General features: G+C 36.1%; 1 protein-coding gene across 1 annotated transcript in view; it reads left to right on the top strand.

The window, feature by feature from the left end:
* The first annotated feature begins 1,325 nt into the window (after window positions 1–1,325).
* Window positions 1,326–9,993, top strand: part of LOC128511411 (fer-1-like protein 4) — a 34,289-nt gene continuing 25,621 nt past the window's right edge. Inside the window, exons 1-15 of the mRNA XM_053484271.1 lie at window positions 1,326–1,557; window positions 1,779–1,834; window positions 3,873–3,961; window positions 4,178–4,277; window positions 4,491–4,585; window positions 5,006–5,047; window positions 5,324–5,491; window positions 6,038–6,098; window positions 6,250–6,381; window positions 6,480–6,542; window positions 6,639–6,723; window positions 7,028–7,190; window positions 7,350–7,533; window positions 8,896–9,082; window positions 9,439–9,717. Of these exons, the coding sequence (XP_053340246.1) occupies window positions 1,479–1,557; window positions 1,779–1,834; window positions 3,873–3,961; window positions 4,178–4,277; window positions 4,491–4,585; window positions 5,006–5,047; window positions 5,324–5,491; window positions 6,038–6,098; window positions 6,250–6,381; window positions 6,480–6,542; window positions 6,639–6,723; window positions 7,028–7,190; window positions 7,350–7,533; window positions 8,896–9,082; window positions 9,439–9,717 (1,783 nt within the window). The 5' untranslated portion in view covers window positions 1,326–1,478. The remainder of the gene's footprint in view (window positions 1,558–1,778; window positions 1,835–3,872; window positions 3,962–4,177; window positions 4,278–4,490; window positions 4,586–5,005; window positions 5,048–5,323; window positions 5,492–6,037; window positions 6,099–6,249; window positions 6,382–6,479; window positions 6,543–6,638; window positions 6,724–7,027; window positions 7,191–7,349; window positions 7,534–8,895; window positions 9,083–9,438; window positions 9,718–9,993) is intronic.

Genomic DNA, 9,993 nt, shown 5'->3' with positions numbered 1-9,993 from the left:
CTTTTACATTATGTAAGCAACCCCATAACCTTTTAAACTGAAAATGGCAAATATCAAATGTTTATCAGGTGGTCATTTGATTCGGTACATTTAATGGATCAGGATCATAACGGATCAGCTTCAGTTCTGTCTCCTAAATAAAACTTGTTGCACTTCTCAAACACTGTAGGTTCTGGAGCATGTGTGGAGCATCCTGTCTAGCCTCCCATAAAGCCAAATATCTGTGTGGCTCGTATATTATAAATGCAAATGATAATGTACATCTATTAGTATATTACCACCACCTTCTAACATATACAACCTTATGCATGCATAAGCAAAGTGTCAAAGATTCTACATACGGTGTGTTTACACTTATACAAACTATGCTGATATATATATATATATATATATATATATATATATATATATATATATTTAAACAATGCCTTAAATAGTATGCTTTAAGATTCTTATGAATGCTTTTAGTATCTTTGTCTCTAAAAGGGTCTTTGAATGTTTAAGGGTAATGATTGTGTTTGTAAGTACGTTTCAAATACTGCTTCTGTTATTTTTGTGTGTAAACAGTGCCACTCAGCAGTTATCACCTGCGTCCCTTTTGATCAGATTGTTTTCACCTCTGTGCCTTTTGCCTAAATATATATATTTTTTACAAATAAAATAAATAATCTCGGCTCAATGAAATATAATGCCTTTGTCCCTTTTTTAAGCTTTATTTTTTTTCTACACTCAATAACTCATATGACAAAAAAAAAATATCTAAATCAAGTTATTCACTCATTATCTATAGAACTTGATCCTTTATCCCAGAGTAAAGACAAGCAAATTTGCCTAATCTGCACGTCTTTGGACTGTGAGAGAAAACCCACCAAAAACGGGGAGAACATGCAAACAGACCAAAGGAGGGAATCGAACCCAGATCCTGGGGATGCAAGGCGACTGTGATCACCACCATGCCGCCTTCTTCTCACTCACTTAATACCTATATTGCTTTATCCACACACACTATGGAAACGCCATATGTTTGGACTGTGGGAGGAAACCAGGGTACCCAGAAGAAAATCCACCAAGCATTGGGAGAACATGCAAACTCCATGCACACTCCTTTTCCAAGTTACTTAATACCAGAAATGCCCGTTCATCTGTTGATTCTTACGTCGTCTCCTATGGCACTTCCCACCTGTCACATTACCCTATGCAAACAGAGCAATCTAAAAACTACACACCTGAGTGGAGACAAATTCTTTCCGGAGACAGTCTTACACACAGTTCAGTTACTTTATTGAGCAGCTCTGCTTTTTATAGGTCTCCATCCAAACAAACCAATCAGAGTAAAGCAAAACTTTCTTCTGAGCGCTCTCATATTTCATTAAATAAACAGAATAGATACATAGAAGCAACATGTCAAGCAACTAGTAGGACAGGATGGTGAAGGAAATGTTTCAGGACAGTTAAAAGACGATCTGCTTCATTAAACCATGTCTATTTCTGTTCATCTGAGGAAAATCTCAAATCTACCTGGAAAATATGATCGGAAAGTGGAATTGTCTTTTAGAGGTAAGAAGCTGAAATGTCACCTAATAAGCATGTCTGATATCTTTCTTTAACCTCTAGGTGTTTACTGATAATAAATGCTTAATATGAATTTTATTAGTAGTTCTTAACATTGGCTTTCAGGCATGTATGATTTTCCGAAACGTATTTTTAGAAACTTAAAATTCGAACGTAGTTATTGTTTACATTTCATGTGATCATTAAATCATATTGTTATTACCTAGATTTTATCCACAAAACCAAGATTCTTCAGTGTGAGAATATCGCAATTTTTAATGAGGTAAGGAAAACATGTTGCTATATGGGTTCAAACCTGTTTGATATGCGACATTATTGTTATTTTACATGTTTATATAAAAATGGACTTGATGCAATTTTAATGTATTTTTATTTAAAGTTAAATCCTGCTTCAGGTAGCCATAGACTAAAAGTTGCTATTCGATCTTTTAAACCTTGTTTGATCTTGTTTTTTTAATGTCTACTTTGATCTTTTGGATTTTTATGACTCATACTTCAGATCAAAGCAGTATATAGTAAACATTTGTCAACATTTGATTGTTCGATATTAGTGCGAATGCTTGGTAGATATTTTAAAGGAATATTAAAAAGGACAGCGGGCATTTCTCTATTGTTTGTCCTGTGGATTTAAAAGTGCCAGTGTTTGGCTTTTAACAGGGAAGAGGTGTGGATCTGTTCCTTACACAAACCGCTCCCCTCTGGGCTTAGTCACTCCAGGCACCCTTTAGTTAGTGTGTGTTCATATCAATAATGGCCAGCGGCCAACGTGCACTCTGGAATGAATGTGCAATATTTTCCTGAAGTTAAATTTTAACTTGCGTTAACAAATGTTGAGATTTAACAAATGCAGAGAATCTGTATGTTTTAAACCTAGTCAGATGCACAAAGCAATTTTGATTGTTTTCATCATGCAAAAAATGTTTCACTGTTTTTAGTAACTTTTTTACTATATGTAGGATGACATATTTTTCTTCCCCTAGCACTCTTAACTTATATAGCTATGTATTTTAAATCAACAAACTTATGGTAGCTATTACAACAGACAACTCATTTTGTATAGGGATTCTTTATGAAGGCAAGGACAGGGTCCAGTGATCCATGTTAATACTCACTCACTCACTCACTCACTCATCGTCAATACAGCTTCATCCTGTCCATTCTGATATTCAAATAATAAATAATACCATCATATTTTTTATTGCATTTTAAAATATTATGAATATTTCTATTCATAATTTTTTTTTTTTTTTTTTACTTTTTCTTCTTTCGACACAAAGCATTTACAAACAAGACGGGGTGTGCACTCACTCACTTATCATCTATACTGCTTTATCCTGTATTCAGGGTCTTGGGGACCTGGAGCCTATCTCAGGAGGCTTAGGGCACGAGGCGCGGTACTTCCTGAATAGGGTGCCAATCTATCGCAGGGCACGGGGTATGAAAATAATTAATGATGGGGTTGTGTAATGTGTCGTGACGCAAAGCAGGATTTATTTCCTTAACATCACCTCGACTTACCTTTACCGAGGAGGAACTGCTTTACCACACAATTATTGCATAATCTTTCACTGTTGAAAAAAAATAAACAAAACATACAGCTCACAATCTATCTATACAACACTAATGCATCATAAATAGAAAATTAAGGTAAACCTGTCATTTAAAGTTATTGTCAGCACCAATGTAAGACGCATGAGTTTTGAAAAATTTAACAAACATATTGTTTAATTTATTAATTAAGAATTTAACACCAAAATATTTGTATTTTTTTTGTTAAAATCTCAGGTGACTTAAGTTGTTATTTTTTAATAGCCCTTTGGTTTAATTGACCCAGTAGATAGGCTTATAACTGTAACTAATGTAACATATTATATATTATAAAAACACCATAACATTATGCCCACCTGCTATATTGAGTAGAGCCCTCCGTGTGGAGCCTGTAAACCTGTGTGTTCTGACACCTTTGGATGGGGACCAGCATTAACCTTTTCAGCAATTTAAGCTACAGTAGCGCTTCTACTGGACCAGAGTACAGTACAGTACATGGACCAGCCTTCGCTCCTCATGTGCATCAGTGAGCGTTGGCTGCCCATCACCCTATTGCTGGTCCACTGGTTTAAATTCCTTGCAATTGGTGGAGCCTGCTCAATATTAAGCAGGTGGTCATAATGTTATGTCTGATCTGATTATAAACCCTATGGACCCGCATTTGTTTAACAACTGCAATAAAGAACTAAATGATTTAAGGTGAAAAACAACTGCTTCTACACCTCACTTTATTGACATCTGTGACCGTCTAGCATTTCAGATGGCCACACTATGGAAAAGTGGTGCAGAATGAAATACTCACCATCAGTGTGTACAACTGCAGTAAGATGTTCAGTAACAGGTCAGTCTGTAGATATAGATCCGTTTGAGTGAAATGTTTAATGCTGTCTTTCAAACTTTGTCTCAGGACAGTTATAATTATGGCTATAGCAGCCATTTGATAGATAGAATATCATTTTTTTGTCTACATGATTTTTTTATGATTCATTTTTATTCATTGTTGTATTGTCTGAGTATGTGTGTGTGTGTGTGTGTGGTTGTGTGTACTCTTTTGCAGGCTGCTGGGGAAGCTGGAGATCAGTCTCCAGCATGCGGTGACAGCAGGTAGGCTGGGCCTGAGGGAGCCTCTCACAGACAGCAACTACAGCCTGACTGATGTGAGTTACCTAAGGGCAAAGCAAAGTTATTACCTTTCTTTTTGCCCAAACTTAGCTGTCATTTTTGATCCGTCCTGACATCTACTGCATCTGATGACTACATCGACCTGCATTAGATTTAGTGACTATTATAGTCTTTATTTTTCTGAAAAATATATTTGTGTCTTAAAATACACCAACAGTAATTTTTTTTTTATTGATTTTTGCTTTTAGATATATGTGGAGTTGGATGTGAGGTACCATCCTGTACAAGGTGCAGCTGGGGACTGGACCAGTGAAGACTTCCTTAAGGTGGAGGATAGTGATGAGTGAGTGACACCCATCCATACACCCATCCATCCATCTATCCATCCATCCATCCACACACCCATCCATCCATCCATCCATCCACACACCCATCCATCCATCCACCCATCCATCCATCCATCCATCCATCCATCCATCCACACACCCATCCATCCATCCATCCATCCATCCATCCACACACCCATCCATCCATCCATCCATCCATCCATCCATCCGTCCATCCATCCACACACCCATCCATCCATCCATCCATCCATCCATCCATCCATCCATCCATCCATCAATCCATCCATCCATCAATCTGATTTTATCCAATATATCTGTCTATTTTCTTCTGTATTTAAAGCAATATATTTACATTTAATTTGGTTAACATTAAGGTTTTTTTATGAGCATGTTTGTGCAATCTTTTATCTTTACAGAGCAGGTCTTGTGATTAGAAACACAGGCTTCCTTGAACCTGGGTATGTATAGCTATTCAATATATACAGTACCAGTCAAAGGTTTGGACCCAAGTTTGGAGTGTAAGTAGCAGACACATCTCAAGATCAATTTGTCAAAATTGATTTGTGCATATTTTGAACGTCTTCAGCATTGATTTACATTTACATTAAATATAAATTAGAAAAGACAGAGGAATTAGATGGGGCCCCAAACTTTTGACTGGTAGTGTGTGTAGTGTATTATATATCTAATTTATTTGCATGGTCCTTATATTTTCATACTAATTTCATTTTAAGAAACTTGCGGCCACAGCAGCTGGATAAAGAAGCCAGGTCACTTGGCCGCAGTTTGGTAAAGACCGACAATGAAGATGGAGATGATTACGATGATGACGATGACTATGATGACGATTTAGATTTTTCGGACATGGACTGTACCAATATGACATACACCCCACTCCACAGGTGTTTCCTAACAGTCTATATTAATGTGTTTGATATTTGTTCCTTTGTGATTTCATTAGATGCGATATGTGATAACAGCCACAGGTTCTTTTATACAAAAAGTAAAAAAAAAAAAAAAAAAAAGTACTTAAATGGATTAAGGAGTGACATAAAGAAAAAATGCCCTAAGAAGATTTTAGTGTTTTTCAACATACAGTATTATTAAATCCTGAAAAAACAGTATTAAACCATAAAATTTGCAAAAATAATTTCATTACTGTTGAAGAAACAATAGATTTTTAAAACTTATTTATTTAATTTATTAAATTAATTATCTGCATTAATTAGAGTTAACAGAATTGTTGGCAATAAGACATTAAAATCTATATCTATGACTATCAAATCAATATCAAAGGTTCTTAAGTACTTTATTATTTGAGGTCAAATGTCTCGTCTTTGTCCTCAGGTTTATAATACAACCTATAAAAGGTATATATATTTTATTATACCGAGCCTGCTTTATAACCTCTATAAATATTTTTTGGATATTGAAATTTTATTTTATAGCCGATGTGTACCTCTATCAAAGCATGAACTTGCAGTTGCCCCAAAAGTCAAGTCATTCCAGGTAAGTTCCTTAAGAGCTCATTAATAATAATTATAGAAGTTGTTTAGTTTTTTCCATTAAAGTGAATGTTATTAATGTATCTGATATGAGCTTTGCTATATGGAGCTGGTGAATAAGATTGTTGCGATGTTAATCTGGTATCCTTCTTCAGGTGAATATCAATGTGATAGAGGCTCAGAAGTTGGTAGGTGTAAACATCAATCCAGCTGTTTACATCACTGTAGGAGATGAGAAGAAACATACAGCCACCCAGAAATCCACCAACTGTCCATTCTTTAATGAGGTACATAACTTAAAAAATGTAATGTGGAGGTCTGGGTATTGGTAGCTTTTTCCTTAGATCACTGCTTATGTTTTTTTGTTTTTTGTTTTTTCTTTCAGAACTTCATGTTTGAGTTTCAGGAGACCCAAGATGTGCTCTTTGATAAAGTTATTCAGATTTCTGTAAGTTGGCCATAGTGTAAAGAGATGTATTGGAATCAATTACTTTTGAAATAGTTCAAAGCAATGCTCATGTAAATCACCAATTTGAGATTTCAGGTTGTTCACAAAAAGATGCTTGCGTTTTTGATGACCCACATTGGCTCTTTTAAGATAGACATCAGTACAGTTTACCAGCAGTCAGGTAACGACTCACTCTAGATGACTTGTTCATGAATACCAACTCAATATCTTAAAATGTTGATAGTGTGCTATAAATGTAAAAAAACAAATCATGATAAACACTTATCTCAGTCTGTTGTTTCCTGATTCCACTAAAATGGATGACATTAGTAGAGAGATAACAGTATGGTGTCTACTTTAATAAACGTAATTAACTCATCAACTTGCGTGCTAATTAGAGGACACTGTAGGAAAAAGCATGTTAACTATAATTATTAGTCATCAAGTAGTTCATAGTTTTTCTCCCTGTCCTTTTTTCCCCCAAGACCACCGTTTCTACCAGAAATGGGCTCCACTCACAGACCCTAAGGACACACGCTCAGGGATAAAGGGCTATGTGAAGTGCACACTGAGTGTTATAATGAAGGGGGACCCTATGGGAATTGCCAGCCTGCCTCCTGCCAGTAGTCAAAATGATGACATTGAGAAGTAAGAGAGAGAGTGCTAAAAAGTGCTCTGATGTTTTTTTGCTCCTCTACTATTGATTCCTTTTACAGCACTTCCACTGACAGCTAAAATTGCTTATATATTATTTTGGATTTTGCTTGCTTAATGCAGAGGATAACAAAAGGGTTTTCTTTTACACAGGAACTTATTGCTTCCTAAGAGGATGCCAGTGGAACGACCATGGGCCAAGTTCCTTCTGAAGATCTACAGAGCTGAGGACCTACCCAGCATGAACGCTGGTTTTCTAGGAAGCTTCTCCAAAATGATGGGCGATAAAAAAGTCTTCATTGACCCTTATGTCCAGGTCACATTCGCTGGCCAGCAGGTGCTTCCCTTTAGGTTACACCTTTAATATTTATGACTCGTGTTTTCAGAACACTTGGGAAGGTTAAGTCAGCTGTGCAATGCGACGTTTATGTGCCTTTATTTTGTCTCTGTATTTTATTACGAGCTGGATCTTTATGGTCAAAACATGGTATTGGTGCTAAAAAGTGTCTCACCTAGGTAAAAAAAAAAAGTTGAATTTTTAGATAGGATCATATAATAGCCATTTTTCATTATAACTAATGCTTTTCATCTCTTGAGCCATGCTTCGTTTTTTGTAAATATGGATACACATTTATATTTTTTCAGATAACACATTTGCTTAATGCCCTTTAATGTAGTGTCCGTAACTTTTTTGAATTCAAATCTTTCAAAGATCTTAAATATTATTCAGATGAAACTTGGCTAATTAAAATTTTATATGAAAAGACATAAACCTAAAAAAAAGTGTATTGTTTTAAAATGCTAAATTATTAAGATATTGCGACATGAATTGGACATGGTTACAGACACTACAGATTTTTTGCTTTTAAATCTTTTAATCGCTGTTAAAAACTGGTAAGCTTTAATTTAAGCAACAACTTTTACAGGTCACATGCCTCTGGATGCTTGCACCAATTTTGGTGTCAATACTCGAAGAAATATGAATAATTTGCATTTAAAATTATTATTGTTTAAAGCGAGACAGGTTAACGGTAAAAAATTCCCATTTTGAGGCACGTATAAAATCATGTCTCCAAAACGGCTGAAGTTAACAACTTGAAACTTTTAGGGAAGCAAGATTGTCACTTCCATGTTGCATAAACCTCAGAAGTAGTCTCTTTATCACACACATTTCCTGCATTATATGTATAACATAAAAAAATAGAACCAGTACCAATACAGTGTTTTGGCCAATAGAATGTGTCGTAAGACCAGTTGTCATGACTCAAATGCTTTCTGTAGGAAGCAATTTCTATTGTTCTCTATGAAGCATGACTGGGACCAGTTTTTATTTTGAGTTTATAATACACACATACTGTACGTACATCTGTGTACCATTGCCTTCTCCAAACGTACATACACACCCTAAAAGCAGGTCTGTTTGTTAAATGGGCTGTGGTGCACATGTTTGCTATCTATGTTTCCTTATTGGGCAACAGCATTCTCAGCAATTAGTAACATAGTTGAAACACCAAGAGTTTGGTTGAAAAAAACAACACTAACAGTTCCCACTAGAAAAGGTGTTTTAATAACATAAAACAAATTTTTTAAAAATCCAATAAGCATAATTTAATAAACAATGTAAGCTGCCAGTACTTTTCCTACCCTGGTTTTCAAAGTAACAGAGGTGATTGGATTGAGTGTAAGGTGTTGTTCTTAGGGAGAGACGTCAGTGGACAGCAACACCAAGTCCCCAGTGTGGAACGAGCAGATCTCCTTTATTGAGCAGTTTCCTCCCCTTGCTCGTCGAATCAAAGTCCAGGTCCTTGATGATGCCAACATTGGGGACGTAGCTGTGGCCACACACTTCCTTGACCTCCAGCAAATTTCAAACCCCAACAGAAATGGTAATATTCTCAAGACCACATTGCACTACATTCTAAGAATTTTGCTTTTGTATTGCGGCGTTTCTGTTTTTTGCTGTCTTCCATTGTTTTATCCCCTCTCTAATTTTTTCCATTTTTTTCTTCTTTTAAACTTTTCAGTCAGCTCTAACCTTTATTTTAATGTCTTTCAGGCCATCCTGGTATCTGCTTATAAATTTGCATTTTCATGGAATAAAATAGCTTATGCTAGGATTTAAGTTAGTAGATTGTGAAACATGCTTTGTTTTTAAACTCTTAAAGCATGTTGTGCAGCCTTGTTTCTTTCTTACGTTCCATTCCCTTGCTGACCTGGTGTCTTCACTACTACTATATTGTAGGGTTCAATCCAACTTTTGGGCCATCATGGATAAACTTGTATGGGTCACCTCAAAACTCCACACTGCGTGACATCCACCGTGACCTGAATGAGGGCCTGAGTGATGGCATCTTCTACCGAGGCAGAGTGCTGCTGTCTCTGACAGTGGAGGTTTACTCATCACCTGCTGCTGCTGCAGTGGAGAGCAAAGCCCTTGCCAGTGTGAAGAGCAGTTTGAGCAGACTTACTTTAAAGCGGAAAAGCAAGAAGTCCAAAGAAAAGAAGACAAAAGACAACGAGGGTAAGAATAAAAGACAAATGAACGAAATTAAGTTTCAAGTTAAATTGTGGCTTAATTGCTTTCTCATTGATGAAGATAAACAATGCTTGTTTTGAAAAATGTTTGCCATTATATTAACTGAAATATCAAATCTAGATAAATATTCAGACACAGCATTGGTGGATTTGATGTTGCTATTTTGAGATTTTCTTAGAACCTAATTCCAAGAAGTTCCATGGAGTCCACCTGGGGTAGTTGCAGTTACCTGGACATGGTTAATCAAAGAACACACCGGTG

This window comes from Clarias gariepinus, chromosome 23, assembly GCF_024256425.1.
Source record: "Clarias gariepinus isolate MV-2021 ecotype Netherlands chromosome 23, CGAR_prim_01v2, whole genome shotgun sequence".
NCBI lineage: Eukaryota > Metazoa > Chordata > Actinopteri > Siluriformes > Clariidae > Clarias > Clarias gariepinus.
Note: the sequence above shows the minus strand (reverse complement) of the source record. Positions and strands in the feature narration are given on the sequence as shown.